The sequence below is a fragment of the Myotis lucifugus genome, unplaced genomic scaffold (assembly GCF_000147115.1).
Source record: "Myotis lucifugus unplaced genomic scaffold, Myoluc2.0 scaffold_41, whole genome shotgun sequence".
In the NCBI taxonomy this organism is placed as follows: Eukaryota; Metazoa; Chordata; class Mammalia; order Chiroptera; family Vespertilionidae; genus Myotis; species Myotis lucifugus.
The window spans coordinates 7,599,169-7,619,265 of NW_005871089.1; the positions used below are offsets into that span (position 1 = coordinate 7,599,169).

Sequence of the window (20,097 nt, forward strand, 5' to 3'; positions counted from 1 at the left end):
TTCAAACGGGCTGGATCCGGCCGCGGCTGGCTGGTCAGCTAAGCCACGTGGGCTTCCAGCAGAGGTTTTAACTCTTTTTTTTTTACAGTGCTCCAACTCCTTTTGCAACCTAAAAAAGCTGGCTCCTGATGACGCAGAAACCCTGAGAGGGAGAGCAAGAAGAGCCCCCCAAATTAAGAATTCTTGGCAGCTGCTGGGACATTCCTGCAATCTCTCTCACGTTTTCAACCTCACCACGCGTAACTGGGCTTCCCCAAAGTGGGACTTGCCTCCTCTTTAAACAAATTAAACAAACAACAAAGAGACACAAAACATCAACACTCTTATACAGGCACTCACAACATACTAAAAGTTTACACCACAGAATGTCTAGCATTAAAAACCACCAAAGCAATGTCTTTTGTCCCCAGTTTGGGAACTGCCCTTCTCTAGAACCTCAGCATTCTCCCAATAGATTATTTAAAAAATGGGCTGGGGCCTTTTCTAGTTGCCTCTAACTCCCTTTGTCTAAGGGAATCTTCTTAGGACATGTGCCATAGGCCATGTGTACCACTCATACCCTCTTCTCTTCCCAACCCTACATCCTGCTTGTTTTTGGGAAATTCAGTAAAGGCCTGGCCACCTATTGTTTCTTTTCTATGGAGATCAGAGGCATGCTTCCTACAGGGAGGAAAACGGGGTGTAGGCATTTATTAACTTCAGAATAGTTCTGAGACAGTCTAAAATTTCTTATTAATTTCCATCTTTTGGGAAGAATATTTTTCTATGCTTTTCCTTAGAAGCTTCTAATTTCCAAATCAAGCTATGCTTCCCATATAGTCATTCAGTTTAATTTCATAGTCGACATTTTTCTAATTTCTGCATGCAAAATATTAATATAGGTACCCCAAAACTGCATTTTGGCCATTTCTAAGTTAATATTTTCTAGTTAAATCTTCTAATTTCTGTATAGCATTTGCAAGTAAAGGCTTCCAATCAGGAGTATTAGTGAGGGCTGGGGTTTGGGAGCTTCTGGCCTTGGAGGCACAATTTCCCATGTTATTATTATTATTATTATTATTTTTATATCTGTAGTCTGAGCAAATTTTTTAGACATGTTATGTAGTGGGTCAAGTGTGGCCTCAGTTTCTCTCCTGGCTATCTAAAACCACAGGAAAGGTTCAGGGGCCAGGCAGACCAAGCCTTATGGTGGCCCCCTAGATGAGCCATTTAGTTAATTACAGTTGCGTTGGGACTTCCCTATGGGGCTCCTGCATTTCTGACACCTCCTCTAAGGTCTTAGTCACCTAAGAACACCACAGAATCGGACTGGAGGGAGGATGTGCCCCTTTACCTTTGGAGCTGAATGAGTTCAGTTCATTTATACTGTGAAGGGTTTTGGTTTTTTTTGCTTAGACTCTCAGCAATTCCAATTGAAAAGCCAAAATCAAAACCAGCCACCCATTTTTCCTCCAGTCCCACCTTAGCCTGGGTTCTATCAACCCTTGACCTGGGTTTTGTCAACCCTGGTTCCACCTTGAGGATTTTAAAACACAGCTCAAATAAATTCAGACCCTCTACCAAAGCAAGGGAAGGTCCTGGATCCAAGAGACAACTCACCCAAGTTAACCCAATGGGCAGAGAACTGGTGGGCTCAATGGGCCCTTTGCTGGATCCTAGCACCAAGTCTGAGTCCAAGGGATGGTCCTGGGTGAGCTTATTTGGAATCTTGCCAATTATACCAAGTAATGTTAACGTAAAAGAACCATTGAAACCTGTAAAGAATTTTTGTGAGTTTATTTGAGCCAAACTGTTGACATATGCCAGGAAGCAGAACCTCAAAGAATTGAGACAATGCTCCAGAGAATGGCAGGAGAAAGCAAAGTGGGAAAACCCCTGGGATTGGCTATAAAGTAAAATATAGACACATACTTAGGTGGGTGCAGGAACAATGAATATGATAACAATGAAGGAATTTGTGGTATCTGTCCTGGTGCCCAGCACATTTGGTTGTGTCCCAAGGGGTCCAAAAAAAGGGAAGTTACAAGTTACTCAGACATTTCAAGGGTATGTTATTATAGATGCAAAAAGACAGATAGGCTCAGTTAAGGTAAAGGTTGACCTTCACCTTGTCAGTGAAGATACCGGCGTAGGATGTAACTACCCACCATAACTGTTTTTAAAGTTTTATTTCAGACCATCCTTTGTGGTTACTTTAGGTCTCTGAGTTTGCAAGACCGCCATGCAGGCTTTCCCTGAGCTTGTCAGATTAGCATGTGGCCCCTTTCATCCACATATTACAGACATAACTGCTATGTTCTAATTCATGCAAACGATCCTACTTGTCATTAAATGCTGCTTCCACAGGTAGTAGCCTCACATATACAAATGCTCAAAAAATATATATATATATAAGGTTTTTTGTTACCTAATCTTGAAAACTAACTGAAAACAGAATTTAAACCCAGGGCAAGATTAAATCTCGGTCCAATCAGATTAACAGAAAATACTCTGTTCTTAAGGGAAGCTGTCTCACACTACCAATCCTCTTGAGGGTCCAAGACTGTTAGAAATATGAGATAACAACAAATTACTAGCCCAGCTATTAAAGGCCAGTTAAAAGGATTAAAGTTTTTCTAAATCAAAGAGTAAAAACAATACACATCCCTTATGTACACAGGCACAGGGATAAAGACTTCCATTAAAGTCAGAGGCCTTTAGAGTCTTTTGTGTGGAGTTAAGGGCCCCATACCTGGGCAATTGTATTATTTCAGGAAGGATCTCTATCCCACATATGAGAAGTGGTTCAGACTGTGGGCAAATGGAATTCCCCAATGGACTTATATAGGACAGCCATGGGACAACACAGTGGCTAAGCACCAACCTTCTTTGAATGATGCCAAATATATTTTTGGTCAGTCTTCTTCAAGCAGACACTTTATATTACTTGCCCAAGTATTTTCTAACCATCAGGGGATGGTATGATTTTTATATTGTAGAACATTTAGCTGCTTTATGCCAATCTTAAATGCAGATGCAAGGATTTTTGAAAATTCCTTCTTAAGGAGCTTGAAGAATTAAAAAGGAAACCATTTCTTTTTTTTAAAAATATATTTTATTGATTTTTTACAGAGAGGAAGGGAGAGAGATAGAGAGTTAGAAACATCGATCAGCTGCCTCCTGCACATCTCCTACTGGGGATGTGCCTGCAACCCAGGTACGTGCCCTTGACTGGAATCGAACCCGGGACCTTTCAGTCCGCAGGCCGACGCTCTATCCACTGAGCCAAACCGGTTTCGGCGGAAACCATTTCTTAATTTCATAATTCAACAAAGAGCTTAACTGTATCTATGTGTGTGTGCACATGCTGAGGGTGGAAGGAATGTTAGCAAACACTGACCTGAAGTTAAAATCTCATGGAACCACAGCATTTAAGAGCAGAAAGGATTCTTTTAATGGATAACAGAGAGATGTACCTTCCCTGGGGGTTAATCTGCTGATTGAATCTCAAATTTAGAAAGTTCAAAACAGAATCCTTTTTTTTACTTTGTAATCAGTGTATTAAGGAGACATTCATACATTTCAAGAATTGCTTAAATTCTGATATCCAGATTTAAGTTTGTGAACATATGACTTTAAACATACAATTAAAGTTATTCATAATTTGCTATACTAACAACATTAAATTACAGTTACTTTGGAGCATAAGTTAAATGGTTTAAAGTAAGCCGGTAACATACCTAAAACACACCTTCCGATCTCATACATGCAAATTACTTCTCCATGTGAAGGTTTCATCACTCAGCTTCTAAGTTAGCCTACTCTAGAAGTAACTACTCTAAGGCTTATGGTCCAAAGAGAAGGGGGAAAAAATGTAACCAAGGACTGATATATAGTTATATATAATAATAATAAAAAAGATGGCACCACAGAAGGGAATGCAATTCTACAGGTGCAAGCCCTCAAGAAGCAGATTATGATAAACCCCTTCTTTGGAAAGGTATCATTTCTATCACTGATACCACAGGTTAAATTATATGGCATGCCACCTTCAAGTAACAGTTGAGGCAACAGAATAAATGCAGAGGCATCACAATGAATCCCACTTAATACAACTATACAAACTAACACTTCTCTACAAATTCAGTTCTTTGTCTGACTGTCAGTTAAATACAGAATTGTAACTTCATAGCTTAACAATTAAGGGTCACACACCAAAGTCAATACATATATCTAGCATTTCAGTCTAAGCTATTCCATGTACATAGCTGAAATTAATTACAAAGTATGGCCTAGCAAATGCTAGGGGAATTTTTTTACAGGTATTAAACTTATCTTGCACACAAGTCATCATACATATAGGGCAAAGTCAGAGCTTTTATATTTGAGTTTATTCTTCATTTAACTTTTAAAACACTACTATACTTGAATATTAAAACAAAAACAATAGCAAGTAGTGAGCATATTATGGTTACAGTCCTTCACTCATTCACTACTGTATATAAAATGCCAGCAGTGAGTGTTATTCACTGGCCCCATTAAGAGGTCTGACACTGAACACCACCCCTAGGATGATGTTCATCATCCTCATATGCTTCTCCATTGTAATGGCGCTGTCTTTCTTGATTTGGATCAAAGTCCACCAGTTCTACCTGGTCCATTTCATCAGTCTCTTCTACTTCCTTCCTTTCAGGTAGGAGTTTTTCCAGCAAAGAGAGTTTATCAGGAGAGAGAAAGCCATTCTCAGGAAAGTTTACCTTAAATTCGATGATTAGGCGACCCTTTTCATATGGTCTATGATAAACTGGCATGCCTTTATTTAATACACACTTGATATCTCCATGCTTGACAATCTGACCTGGATGAGAGGTGATGACTATGGTTCGGTTGTCAAGAGTAGCTATTGGCTTTTGGAAGCCACACAAAGCTTTAACCAGCTGTATGTCCATACAGAGGAAAAGGTCTTCTCCTTGTCGAGTGAAAACAGCATGGTCCTTCCGATCTAAAACAATGATAATATCTCCTGGCTCCAGTCCTGGTTCCTGGTCTCCTTCACCATGGAATGTTATCTTCTGGCCATCTTTCATGCCTTTATCAATATGAACTTCTAGAATCTTCTTCTCTCGAACTATCTTCCTTCCGTTGCAGCTTTTACATCTATCTTTAGACTGATCCTTTCCCCATGGCCCTGACACTCCATGCACACAGACTGAATTTGCTGAACCATTCCAGGGCCTATCTGATGAATTCTTTTTTGCATTCCAGTACCTCGGCAATTGGGACAGCACTCTACTGCTCCTTTCTTACCACCTCGGCCTTCACATTTGTCACAAATCACATTCTTTTGTAGAGCTAGTTTTCTCCTTGCATCATTATATGTCTTTTAAGGTTACAGAGAGCTGATGCACAACATTTTTACCTCTTCTTTCTCTCTGCATCCTTCCTCCTCCTCCAAAAAACATATCAAAGATGTCCATGGGGGGACCAAAACCACCACCTGTTCCACATTTCTTAATTGCTTGTTCTCCTCCTTTGTCATTTAATTTCCTTTTCTTTGCATCAGAGAGCACTTCGTAAGCTTGAGGAATCTCTTTAAACTTCTCTCCTTCATTTGGATTCTTAACAGGGTGGTACTTCAAGGCCAGCTTCCTATAAGCCTTTTTCAGTTCTTCCTGGGTGGCATTGGGTTTGACCCCCAAAACATCATAGTAAGTGGTTTCTTTCACCATTTATGACAGCCGGTGAGTGGGCCGAGGCAGGTGTGGAGGAGCTGGGAAGAGCGCGTTGCTGTATGCAGCTCAGGAGGCCGCCGCTCCTTTACCTCTCACCAAGCATTCTGGAAAGTTCCACCCAAAACAGAATTCTTGAATTTTTCTTCCATAATGTTTCATCTTTAAGTTTAGGCCATCTCAAGCAGTGGAACCTTTTGTAGAGAGCGCCTGGGAAAGGCCCCTGAGCTGACTGTCATCTGAATCCAGCGGTGCCTGGCAGAGCCATGCCCTGGAAACATACCTTGCCAGAGAGAGGCAGGTGTATTGTCAGCCTGACCTTCAGCTCAGGTGCCAGGGGGGTGGGTTTCATTATCTAAATCCAGCCAAGCACCAGAAACAAACACAATTATCTGGGCCCACCCAGAAGTGACAATTACAAAGAAGCTACAAGAATGCACATAATCTCCTGTCTTGGGCTTCAGTAAAACTTCCTGGTATTTTGCTGTATAAAATAAATGCGCTGATCGGCTCTGGGTCACTGTCTCTCCATCAGAGGACAGCTGTCCTACCGGCCCCAGCTTTTTCTATTTCTGTGTCTGTCTCTTTCTTTCATTTTCTCAATCTCCAGCCACCCCTACTCAGGAACCAGACCGCTCTCTAGCCATGCTGGATGCGGAAAAGAGAGAAATATTTATAACCTTTATCCACCACCAAGTTGCTCAAGCCAAAAAACCTAGTTGTTCTTGATTCTTTTTCTTTCATTTTCTTACACTCCCTCAGCAACTTCTGTCAATTATCACCTGAACTGATTCCTCTTGCCTCCCCACAATTCTCTACACATCAGCCAGTGATCTTTAACAATATAAATCGCATCTTGTCACTTGTGTAAGCATCCTTTTCACACCACACTTACAATACCATTGAAACTCTTTACCACACCTTATAAGACTCTACATGATTTCTTTATTGCCTACTTGGCAATTTCAAAACTGCTCTAACCTCTCATTACTCTGCTCCAGCTGCACCATTTTTGTTGGTTTGTTGTTGTTCCTTGAAATACCAGAGCTCATTCCTATCTCAGGGCTTTGGCTTTTCTATCTTCCAAGTCCTTACAGGGCTGGCTCCTCCCCAACAAGGTCTTCCTTCAAGTTACTTTTTCAGAGAGGACATTCCTCTTTCCTAGTCAGCTTGTATCATTTCATCTTGTCTTGACTATCTGAGATGACTTTGTTAGGTTACTTGTTTAGTCTCTTTTCCTCCAGCAGAATATAAGAGCTTCATGGGTATAGGGCAGGGGTGGGCAAACTTTTTGACTCGAGGGCCACAATGGGTTCTTAAACTGGACGGAGGGCCGGAACAAAAGCATGGATGGAGTGTTTGTGTGAACTAATATAAATTCAAAGTAAACATCATTACATAAAAGGGTACGGTCTTTTTTTTTTTTTTTTTTTTTTAGTTTTATTCATTTCAAACAGGCCGGATCTGGCCCGCGGGCCGTAGTTTGCCCACGGCTGGTATAGGGGCTTAGAATATATCCCAACACAAGATATTCAACAAATATGAATGATTAGGTCTAATTTTGATGCTTTCCCTTTGAACTCATGTCAGTCTCATTAAATATCTCTAAGGCAGTATGGCTACAGTGGAATGTGGACTCAGAACTGAGTATAAATCCTTTCTTTGCCACTTCCCAATTGTATAACTGTACAAGTTACTTATCACCTTTGAGTCTTAATTTACTTCTTTAAAATTGGTATAATAGTCCTACTCTATAAAGTTGAGGTAGGAATTTTTAAATTACATAATTTATATAAAAAGCAAAGCAGACTGCTTGGCCTATACTAGGTGTACTGGTTGATAATGCAGATTTTTTTTTCAATAGATGGAGTTACACATATGTTGATACATATTCGATTTGATATGTATGCTATTTTGTTGTACTGACAGCAAGCTTCAAAACTTCACATGTCAAATTTTCTGAACGTGTTCACATCATAGATATTTTTACGCTTAAAAATGTCAAATTTCGTGCCAAAAAAAAGAGCATTTGCGGGAAGTTTTAATTCATCACTTTATTTTGAAGAAAAAATTATCGTATACTTCGGGAAGCTTATGGTGAACATGCTCCATCTCAAGATACTTGTGAATGCTGGTTTAAACACTTTAAAAGTGATGATTTTGATGTGAAAGACAAAGAACATCCAGGTCAACCGAAAAAGTTTGAAGACCAACAATTACAAGCATGGTTGGATTAAGATGCGGTGTCAAACTCAAAAACAACTTGCAGCTTAAATGTTGCTCAGCAAACAATTTCCGATCATTTACAAGCAATGGGAAAGATTTTAAAGGAAGGAAAATGGGTGCCACATCAACTGAACGAAAGACAAATGGAAAACCGAAAAGTCATCAGTAAAATGTAACTACAGTGGGAAGGCCGGGGAGGGTTGGGGGAGGGGGGGTAAGAGATCAACCGAAGGACTTGTATGCATGCATATAAGCATAACCAATGGTCACAAGACACTGGGGGGTAGGGGAGGCCAGGGGAAGGTCAAGGGGAGAAAAAAAAAGAGACATATAATACTCTTTGTAATACTTTAAGCAATAAAACAAAATTAAAAAAAATGCAAAAAAAAATGTTGCTTCAATGGCACGAAAGAGTCTTTTTTGTATCGAATTGTGACTGGCAATGAAAAGTGGATTTATTTTGAGAATCCCAAATGCACAAAATCATGGGTTGATCCAGGTCAAACATCATCGACTGCAAGATCAAATCGCTTTGGGAAGACTCTGTGTTTGGTGAGATCAGGAAGGTGTGGTGTATTATGAGCTTCTAAAACCAGGTGAAACCATTAATACTGATCGCTACCAACAACAAATAATCAATTTGAACCACGCTTTGATTGTGAAATGACCAGAATGTGCCAGAAGACATGGCAAAGTAATTTTGCTTCATGACGACACACCATCACACACTTCAAAACCAGTTAAAGACATGTTAAAAAATCTTGCCTGGGAAGTATTAACCCACCCACCATATTCACCAGACCTTGCTCCTTCAGATTACCACTTGTTCCAATCAATGGCACATGCACTTTCTGAGCAGCACTTCAAAATGTACAAAGAAGTGGAAAATTGGGTCTCTGAATGGTTTGCCTCAAATCAAGAAAAGTTCTATTGGGACAGTATCCACAAATTACCTAAAAGATGGGGGAAATGTGTAGCTAGCATTGGACATTACTTTGAATAAAGCACTTCTGATGTTTCTCTTGAAATTATCATGTTTTCTTTGATTACAAAATCTGCATTATTAACCGGCACACCTAGTAATATGTGTCTATTATCTTTTCCTTTGACTCTTTTGTGAATTGTAATAGCTAATATTTTTAGGTGTCTTTTGTGACACTATTCTAAGTGTTTTACATGGGTTAATTAATTTAATCCATATAAAAAGTCTGTACAATACAAACTGAGAAAACTGAGCCCCAGTAATTTTAGCAACTTGCCTAAGATTACACAAGTAGAAAACTGCAGAGCCCAAACCTGAACCCAGCAGTTCCATCCAATTTCAGAGGCAGTGAAATAGTCATTGACTGTCTTTATTTTGACCCCAGGATAAGAAATAAATTTTACATTGTAATCCAGCACATGTGCATGAAAGTTTTACAATTTAATACTTACCCTTATTATATGTAGAATATTTTGATAGTTTTTCAATTTAATTAAACAATTTTTAACAACTTATTTAATGATCTATTAAGTCAAAAGCATACTTTAAAAAAACATTTATTTAAATTACAATTAATCTAACTACTCTTATCTCCAGATACCTCAACTTTTACTAGAAAAACTCTAATGGTTATCAGTTTAGACTTTTATATTTCATTTAAATTTCAGATAAAGTCCTTATTAGTTAAGATGCTGATCACCCAAGACTCTGCTCTATTCCCCATTGCAAACTCTTTTGCAATTATGGAAAATTCATCTGTTATCAAGTGAGATTCAGGCAATTCTTTCACTTTCCAAAAATCATTTTCCTCTATTAAAGCTCTTAATACAGGGTGCTCTGTGCTGGAACTATTTATGCACATCTCTATCCTTCCCACTAGACTGTAACACCCTAGCGGCAGAAACCATGTTTTAGAAACACTTTTGTAGTCCCAAATAGTGAATGGAATCAGAGAACACAGGAGCTAGTGATAAATAATTCTGACTTTTGCCCAGCCGGCCATGGCTCAGTTGTTACTCTCAATCCTGACCTCTATGAGCTCACATGTGAGCCAAGTGTTTATTTCTGTAGATAAGGTATATTTCTGAGTGCAGACTATGTGTCAAAAGGTAAATAAATAAATAAAACAAAGAAAAAGCCCTTGACTCAGAACTGTCAGTTGCATGAAATCCTTTAAGAGGGCACGAGGCTGTTCTGCACTTTTCTACCAAGCAACACTTCACTTTCTCCACCCTCAGGGAAAGATTATCCTGGTGTTGTCTTAATCTAGCAGATGCTGAACATTTAGAAAATGGGGGAAATATTACCACCTGTTTATGCTAACTTTTTTTTTAAAAATATATATTATTGATTTTTTACAGAGAGGAAGGGAAAGGGATAGAGAGAAACATCGATCAGCTGCCTCCTGCACACCCCCTACTGGGGATGTGCCCGCAACCAAAGTACATGCCCTTGACTGGAATCGAACCTGGGACCTTTGAGTCTGCAGGCCGACGCTCTATCCACTGAGCCAAACCGGTCAGGGCCTGTTTATGCTGACTTTTAATAAAAAAGACTGGTCACCAGCTGATGAGGGGTTGGAGAGAAGCTAAGGTGGGGACAGGAAATGCTGATTCAGAATGCAGCTAGTTTTCAACTGTTTTTTTGGGAAAAGTGCCAAAGAAGTATATGATGGCATGAACGGCTTTGGAGGGGGTGGGGAATGGGGGGATAAGGACACATATGTAATACCTTAATCAATAAAGAAAAAAAAAAGAGAAGTATATGATCATTCCCAGATGGCCAAGAGGCAAAGGCAAGATAATGTATCCTGCTCACTAATACAACATGCCTTGCCTTAGTGCATGCACATGGAGTCAGAAATATGAATCATGAATTGAGCTGTCAGTTGCCTACTCTATAGTCATTTTCTCCTTCTTTATCAACTAACACCGCTTATTATTGGGGGCAGTAATATCCAAGGAAAGATGACATTTCTTGACCTCCATTATAGCTAGCTGTTAGTCATGTGACAGTTCTGGAAGGGGTGAATGTGATTTCCAGAAAGACTCTTTACAGTATGCTGACTCAGCTAGATTTTCCCATTTTGTCCTTGCCCTCTTCTTTATGCTGCCAAGAATTTCAAATGATGACTAATGGACAAGTGGCTATTTTGGACCATGAGGTGACGTTGAAAATGGAACCATGTTATGGGGCAGAGGAGCTCTATACTGATCTTGGATTGCCAACCTCTGGAATACTTTTCTGAGAGAGAGACACATTTCTTGTTTAACCTTTTGCTGATTTGGGTTTGTTAAATTGTTGTCAAGTCCAATCCTGATTTACCTCAATAGTTTTTGGTATTCATTTAGCAAAGTCTTCATATCCTCCCAAGTAGGGTCAATTCTGTTAAGCCAATTCTATCTTTCTAACAACAGTGTAAAATTGCTGAGGCCTGTGTTAGGTCAGAAGAGAAAACTAGCCCTGGCCAGTGTGGCTCTATGATTAGAGTGTTGGCCTGCACACTGAAGGGTCATGGGTTAGAATCTTGGTCAAGGGCGCATGTTCCTGGATTGCAGGTTCAATCCGCGGCCTGGGTCGGAGCACGTGCAGGAGGCAATCAATCAATGCCTCTCTCCCTCTCTCCCTGCCTTCCACTCTCTCTAAAAATCAATGGAAAAAAATATCCTCCAATGAGGATTAATCAAAAACACAAAAACCAACTAAAAAAAAAAAAAAGGAAATTAGTGTTGGAACAAAGCAAATCTTGCCCAATGCCACACAACTGTTTTCTTGGACAGCATCAGGCTGAGGAAGCCAGTTTACCTCACCCTAGGATTTTAAAAGCATGGTGGCACCCTGGCCCTGTGGCTCAGTTGATTGGAGCGTTGTCCCATACACTGAAAGGTCATAGGTTCAGTTCCCAGTCAGGGCACATACCCAGGTGGCAGGTTCAATCCTGGGTCAGTCAGGGCTGCCTCCCCCATGCACCTCTGACTGGGGATCAAACCCTCCACCTTTCAGTGTATGGGATATGACACTCCAATGACAATGCTCCAACCAACTGAGCCACACTGCCAGACTTCTACCCTGGCCGGTGTTGGTCAGTGGTTAAGAGTGTCAGCTTGTGGACAGAAGGGTCTCGGGTTCAAATTCCAGTCAAGGGCACATACCTGGGTTGTGGGTTTGATACCTGGGCCAGTTGGGATGCATGTGGTATGCAACCAACCAATCAATGTATCTCTCTCACCTGCTCTCTCTCTCTCACTCTCTTTCTCTCTCCTGTCTTTCTCTCTTCCTCTCTCTCTCCCCCTCCCTCCCTTCCACTCTCTCTAAATCAATGGAAAAATATCCTCAGGTAAGGATTAACAAAAACAACAACAAAGAAAAATCAGACTTCTTTTAAGTTGCCTCCAGAATACTACTGCTATATTAAAATGAATTACAGCTCATGGTATTGTTATAAAATACTTTAAAAGAGCTGAATTCTCAAACAGGCTGAGATACATTTTGAATAAGAAATTAGTAAAATGAATGTGTTACTGTTTTAAAAGCATAACAAACTTAATAATTAATGTAGGGTTGACAATCTTTAAGATGAAAAGGCAGAGGTAGGAGTTTTTTCATTACAATGCAGATAAAATTGAATAGGATGGACTCAACATAAAAGTTTTAATAAGGCAGATGTCAAGCAAGCATATTGACTTCTTAAAAAACAAAAAAAATACAAAAGTTTAATTACAAAAACATTTGTACAGAAAACTTGGCAATTCAACAGTTCCAAATATATGTACACATATTTTTTCTAAAATTTAATTTTGTTAGAAATAAAACACTTTGTCTCACTTTCCTTAGCTGTCCCTTGTGTTTTAATAAAAAAAAAATCTGTAACATTGAATAGGGAACAACTGATTTTTTGAGAAGACCATAAATGCAGTAATATCGATAAGGTTATCGGAAAGCATGAATTAGGTATCATGTTAGTCTGAAACCTCATTTGCTACCTCCTGGTTGGCCACAGAGGAGAGAGGAGGCAACACAGACCTGCTTTATGGGACCTGATGGTATTGTGGCAGTTGAATCCCAGTCACCAGTGAGTCAGGGATATAGGTGCTGGGAGAGCCAGCATTTCAAAAGCAGGCTGCTTATTTTGTGAAAATGATTTCAGACTGTAGGCTTTTTCAAGATCTCATGCATTCCTGAATATGCAGATGTTTTAAGTCAATGTCAGGTGTTCTATATCTAGAGTCAGGAGAATGATGATCTTTGGACTAAGTTATAGCCTTTCCTGGTTAAGAGCACTCTAACATAGCAGCACAAAACTAACAGGAGGAAGAAACAAGAGAAATATCAGGAGGAAGAAAAATCAGAAGGTATCTGGCAGAGGGCAGTCACAAATTCCCAGAACTGGCTTGGATGTCCTTCTGCTATAGACAGTGTGTTCTAGGTTGGATTTAGCAGGCAAGGAATCTGAGAGAAGTGACAGCACCAGCAGTGACAGGTGAGAACAGAATAGAAAAATACGGAAAAAAGCAGATTAGTAGGCTAGGATTATAGCAATAAGCCATAGATAATGATGGGCTCTTATTCTAAAATATTGCCAAGTGGTGATATGTGGGCTTCAGTGCATGGAAATTTGATGTGTGCTCATATGAGACATTAAAAAAGGCTGTCCTGCCTGGCTGGTGTGGCTCAGTGTGTCAACCTATGAACCAGGAGATCATGGTTCGATTCCCAGTAGGGACACTTGCCTGGGTTTCAGGCTCAATCCCCAGTGTGGAGCATGCAGGAGTCAGCTGATCAGTGATTCTGTCTCATCATTGATGTTTCTATCTCTCTCTCCCTCTCTGAAATCAATAATAAAAATACATTTAAAAATTAAATTAAAAAGGCTATCTCCCCACCTCTTTGGGCTATTGAAGAAATCAGGTAAAAAGACAGGATGGTACAGCAATGTCACCAGGGGGTTTCCGACTTGCACCCTGATTTGTAAGAATGTTGTGAGGAGGCCACACGTCCACCTGCTTTAGTAGTGTGGTGCCTGGACAATGGGCTGAGCATGCCTGGCTTTGGTTCCAAAGACCAGAGCTGCAACAGACAGTCTTGTGCTGTAGAGCATCAAGACAAAACCAAACCTTTAGGTGTGAATCAGGAACCCCTCTTTTCTTTGGTGTTTTTTAAAAAAATGTACTTACTAAAGGGGGAAAAGGAAGGAAAGCCTGTCCTTTTGCAATAGATTCTACAGTATGGTTATAGAAGGAAGACAAAGGACATGGGAATTCCTCTGTGTCCTTTCTTGTCAGCTCAAGAGACTATTGTGATGACATCTCTGCCTATCCACATCCACGAATCAGTGTACCTTAAGTAGAGTCAGTTTTACTTATGATAAACCTTTTTATTTTCCCCAATGCCAAATGAGAGACTACTTTTTCTGTTCTCTCCTAATTACCAATGATTTTTTCCACAGCAAAAAATGCTCCAGAAGACATTGTCAACAGATGGGAACAGAAGAATCTGGGCTGGAATGCAGGGTATGTGTAGGAGTTAAGCTCAGAAAACAGCAGGCAGTACTGAGGAGGAAGGAAAGCTTTTTCTCAGGGTAGCAATCACAAAGCCTCCACGAGGGCTGGCACCCACTGCACACTGTGTGGGACAGGAAACAGTCTCCGCCACAGAACCTAGTTAAAAAGAAGCTCCTTTCTTTGGAGTCAAGTAGGCTGAAGATAGGAGAAGATTGGGCCTGTCCAATAAGAGAAACTCTCTTTCAGAACCCTGCTGAGCAACAAAGCCCAGAGGTCAGAAAATGGAGAAGTGTAACTTGGTGGGGGTTAAGGGAATAAAAAGATAACAACCAAAGGCATTAAAAAAGTGACAGGTAGATAAGAAAACCAGAGTGCCACTGATAAAAGGGTCCAAATCTGAAGTAGAACAATGAGAAGGCTTCCTTTATGCTGCAGAAGATGACAATAGATTATATGCAGATCCAATTTAACAGAAAAGCAGATGATAGAAAACTGAAGACTTGGGAGAGTGGCTGCACACTTTCAAAGCTTCGCAAAGAGGATTCCATAGGAAGCTCATAAACATGTTCTTTTTGCCGCTCCCTCATATGGCTTCCTGGGTGAAGGCATTTAACTCACAGCTGATAGTTCCTTCACAAGCAGAGTCATCTGTACTCCTCTGCTTCTACTCAGTTCAAATTTTCAGAGATGGCTTCTCCTTCCTCACATCTTGGAGCTCTAATACCTGTAGGTGTGGGGGAGGGGGAGAAAAGGGGGGGAGAGAGAGAGAGAAAGAGAGAGAGAGAGAAATGGGGATGTAGGAAAATTGTTTAGCTGAACACAGATAAGCAACTATCAGGGACAAATCTGATGAAAGAAAATTAGTACTCTACTTTAGTCCAAAGAGTAGATGGTCAATTAAAATCATTTTTCTTCAAGTATAGTCTAAGAATCTCTGCATGTGCATATATTATGTGCATATGATCAGTAAATCTTGTTAAACTGATAAAAATGCAATCACTTAAGTTTTTTTTTTCCAACCCTCAAACAGCCAGATATTTATCATTCAGTTAGATTGAAATCAAGCAACATATTGATTTTGATAGTTTGTATATAAAGTGGTCACTTGTCAACATGAAATCACTTCCGAGGCCTCCCAGAGCCATTTTTTTTTCTAGGTACAGGTTAGCCACAAAGAAAGATGCCAACTGGGATAATTCTTCCATTGCAAATCTATAAAAATAACTTTTTACTTGGTTGACCAAAATTTTATAACATTATAATTACTATATTGTAATTTTTTTCTATTTACCTCTTATTTATCTTAATGCTTTCATTCTAAAAATTTTTAGTGCTTTCCCCTTACACACCTCCCACCTCCTTAATAACGTTTTAGAAACTCCACTAACCCAGAGTTTTGATATATGTGTCCTATACCTGGATTCTGCAGTCGTTTACATAGCTATTTCCAGGTAAGACATTTCGCCTCTTTGGAACTCAGTTTCTTTATATGTAAAAATATTAGAATTTCTAAAGGTCCCTTCTAGTGATAATTTGCTCCTCTAATATGGAGACCATTAGCTTCCCTTCACTCACTGGCTCCTGACAGTGGCACCACAAATGCTGAGGACATCAGGCCTAGGTGTCTGTACATATTTGTATAATGAAGCCAAGCTAGTATTAATTGTAGTATTTATAACGTTTTGTTTGACAGTTTTGAGGGTCTGGGGTATCCAGTTTTAGTTATGATTGCATGGCTAGATTGTAAGAATCTGTAAGTAATAAAATAATTCATTTTCAGGTATTATTTTTTCAAGGCAAAATATTTGTAGTTTAAAATAAAGAATAATAACATTCTAGGTTTTCAAAGACACTTTGGCCCTGGCCAGTGTGGCTCAGTGGTTGAGCATTGTCCCGTGCACCAAAAGGTTACTGGTCCCAGTTGGGGTACGTGTGGGAGGCAGCGGATCGATGTTTCTTTCTCTCCTCTCTCTCTCCTCTCTCAAAAACAAACAAACAAAAAATTGGTAAAGACATTAAAAAAAAAAAGACACTTCAGAAAAGATACTAAAGTTTATATCCCTAAGACTGGTAAAGTATTAGGACCATCTTATTATTAGCAAAATGCTCAAAACAGAAAACCACTTTTGGCTCAAAAATAACTGCCCTATACCTATGTGAGGCGACACCATGTTATCTGTTATTGTGTTCTTTCACAATCTCCTACACTGTTTCTCCCAGCTCTCTTTTCAAGCCCACAAGAAAACAATATGTGAAAATGAGAAAGATGATGAGCTTCTCAAAAATCCCAGGCCTAGATTTACAAGCTGTTCCCTTCACAAAAAGCAGCAGTAATGCTAGTGCTTTATTCTGCAGGCAGTACGGCCATATCTTATAAGTATAGTCCCTTCCATCTAACCACTTACTAGAAAAACAGTAGTTCTTTCTCCATCAGAGCATGGCTGAGGCTAAAGTATAATGAATTGCCTTGTATGGTTATCATCCAAGGCCATGGCCAAGAAGGATAAAGACTACTGCTTCTGTCTCTGCTAGCAGATATTGCCTAGTTAGATAAAGAATCATGGGAGCCCTAGCCTGGTGCTAGTTTGAGCACTGTCCCAATACACCAAGATTGCGGGTTCCATCCCCAGTCAGGGTACATACAAGAATCAACCAATGAATGCATAAATAAGTGGAACAGCAAATTTCTCTCTCTAATCAATCAATGAAATTAAAAAAAAAAAGAATCATTGATTTTATTTATTCGTATAAATAAATAAATATTGAAAATGAATATGAATATGTATATGAGTGTGCTCACATACCTGCAGGACAAATAAATAAAAGATTCAAACTCAGGTTTGGCCATTCTAAGGAGCATATCCTGCTACTCACTCTTGTTTTAGTATCCACATACTAGGATTTCCACACAGCTTGTATGTCTGTAGGCACGGAACAATTTAATTGACAAAAGGCTGTCAATTTTGTGGGATGGCATACTAAAGGGTACTCTATCTCTAGGAATTTGAGTGTATAAATACACGTTCCATTTAAAAAATGATACCCGATGACTGACCATTGGTACCAAATTGTTTACATGGGCAGATCCCTTCTGGAAATGTACTTTTTGTCTCCTCTGAAAGGACATAACACATACCATTAGTAATTTGTTGAATATACATATATTTTATCCTCACCCAAGGATATGTTTATTGATTTTTTAGAAAGAGAGGAAGGGAGAGAGAAGGAGAAACATTGATGTGAGAGACACACATAGATTGGCTGCCTCCCATATGCACAGGGGATTGAACCTCACAATCTAGGTATTTACCCTGACTGGGAATCAAACCTGCAACTTTTTGGTGTATGGGATGACGTTCAAACCAATTGAGACACCTGGCCAGAGCTGTTAAATATATTTTTAAAAAGCTAATTTTCTCTCTCCTCTCATTTTTGCTTATTGAAAATTTATATTTTAATTAATTTAATCAAGGCACTAACTGTTTCACTGTAAGGTTAGTCCACATTAACAGTTAATATACAACTGTCACTCTAATATTCAATGGTGAATAAAAAGCTTCTTATAAATGTAGGTTTACATACATACAATGTCTTGTTGACTACTAAATGTAAATTACCATTATTATTTCCCAGGGGAAAGGAAGCTTAAAAATTAAGTGATATTTATTTTGTTCTCGTATTTAAGTGCTGTTTTGGGGGTGATTTCCTCAAAGTTTCTCACTCACTTTTCAAAACTCTTTGGGAAGTTAGCACTCGAGAATACGGAGAATGAGTGACAAAGCTATAATGAAGGTCCAACCAGAAAAATCATGCTCTTTCCATTAAACTATGCTGAAGCATACATGAGTAAAACTGTTTTGATTCTGTTTTCCAACATTATTTACTACAGTTAGCCAGTATGCAACAGGAATCTTGAATCAAGTCTCCAACTCATTTATTCAGTATAATTCTAAAGTTTTAGTAGTATTGATAAAGTCGAAGGCCATTTTATTTTTGAAGTTATGCTGGCATATAAGTATATCAGTGAGCACTCACCATTCCTTAACGATCAAGTCTGTTTACAACTTCTCGAACAGTAGCTATGAAGTTTTCATTGTCTTGGGGATTAGCTAAAATAATACTGTGCAGTCTGTTCATATATGAGTCAATGGTGTCCAGGGTAGGTGTCTCTCCACTTCCTGACATAAGATAAGAAAAAAAAGTCAGAAAATCCTCCCTATTTGGTTTGACCATAACACAACTGAATCCACAGCAGAAGAAATTATGCCTCTAAATCAGTGGTTCTCAACCTTCCTAATGCCACGACCCTTTAATACAGTTACTCATGTTGTGGTGACCCCCAAACATAAAATTATTTTCTTTGCTACTTCATAACTGTAATTTTGCTACTGTTATGAATTGTAATGTAAATATCTGATATGCAGGATGTATTTTCATTTTACAAACTGAACATAATTAAAGCATAGTGATTAATCACAAAAACAATATGTAATTATATATGTGTTTTCCGATGGTCTTAGGCGACCCCTGTGAAAGGGTCGTTCGACCCCCAGGTTGAGAACCACTGCTCTAAATGGTCCCTCCACAGACAAAATTTTAATTTCAGAGGAGAGATTTTTTTAGACCTCAAAGAAATGAAATCTACATACTCTAAATAAACAGATGGGTATATAATTGCTCTATTTTGTGTATGATTAGCTGCATTAACAAAAGGTTAGAGACTCGCCCAGTTTTCTTCTGTGACTTACCTCAACATGAAAAAATATATAAGAAATACTAGTGTTTGTTTTCTTCTTCCTTTCCATGAAAACAAAATTACAAAGCAAGCAAGTACACTTTTCTTATGTGCTCTAAATCAGTATTTATTACTCAGTTTCCATTGTTCTAAATATGAAATTAAACCTAATAGAAAGTAAGTCATATTAAAATATAGCTTGAAAAAATTTAAATGACCAGAGAACCTGAGATTTTGGGTAATTTGTAGCCAATACTGAGATTTTATTGCATGATCACAAAAAAACCTGAGGGTGAAAACACCCTTATTTTATGGATTTTTACCTTTGGGGGAGACTTCAGCCTCACCATGCCAATCCTATTTAATAAAGAGGTAATATGCAAATTGACCATCACTCAAACACACAAGATGGCCACCCCATGTGGACACAAGATGAACGCCACAAGATGGCCAGCAGGGGAGGGCATTGGGAGAAACCAGGCCTGCAAGGGAGGGTAGTTGGGGGTGATCAGGCCTGCAGGAGAGGGCAGTTGGGAGCGACCAGGCCTGCAGGGGAGGGCAGTTGGGGGTGACCAGGCCTGCAGGGGAGGGCAGTTGGGGGCGACCAGGCCTGCAGGGGAGGGCAGTTGGGAGCAACCAGGCCTGCAGGCGAGGGCAGTTGGGAGCGACCAGGCCTGCAGGGGAGAGCAGTTAGGGGAGACCAGGTCGGCAGGGGAGGGCAGTAAGGGGTGACCAGGCCAGCAGGGGAGGGCAGTTAGGGACAACCAGGCCTGCAGGGGAGGGCAGTTGGGAGGGACAAGGCCTGCAGGGGAGGGCAGTTGAGGGGGACCAGGCCTGCAGGGGAGGGGAGTTGGGGGTGACCAGGCCAGCAGGGGAGGGCAGTTGGGGGTGACTGGACTGGTAGGGAGGGCACTTAGGGGTGACCAGGCCGGCAGGGGGAGGGCA

The 20,097-nt window shown here is 39.8% G+C and overlaps 2 protein-coding genes across 2 annotated transcripts in view; both read right to left on the minus strand.

Annotated features, from left to right (window-relative positions):
• Positions 1–4,348: 4,348 nt before the first annotated feature.
• Positions 4,349–5,791, minus strand: DNAJA4 (DnaJ heat shock protein family (Hsp40) member A4). The gene is given in 3 exon segments (XM_014455071.2): positions 4,349–5,146; positions 5,149–5,357; positions 5,359–5,791. Coding segments are annotated over 3 exon segments (1,188 nt in total). The 5' UTR covers positions 5,709–5,791; the 3' UTR covers positions 4,349–4,517.
• Positions 5,792–12,543: 6,752 nt separating this feature from the next.
• Positions 12,544–20,097, minus strand: part of HMG20A (high mobility group 20A) — a 137,402-nt gene continuing 129,848 nt past the window's right edge. The window contains exons 9-10 of the mRNA XM_006087917.3: positions 18,453–18,595; positions 12,544–15,141 (exon numbers count right to left, since the gene is read on the minus strand). Of these exons, the coding sequence (XP_006087979.1) occupies positions 18,459–18,595 (137 nt within the window). The 3' untranslated portion in view covers positions 12,544–15,141; positions 18,453–18,458. The remainder of the gene's footprint in view (positions 15,142–18,452; positions 18,596–20,097) is intronic.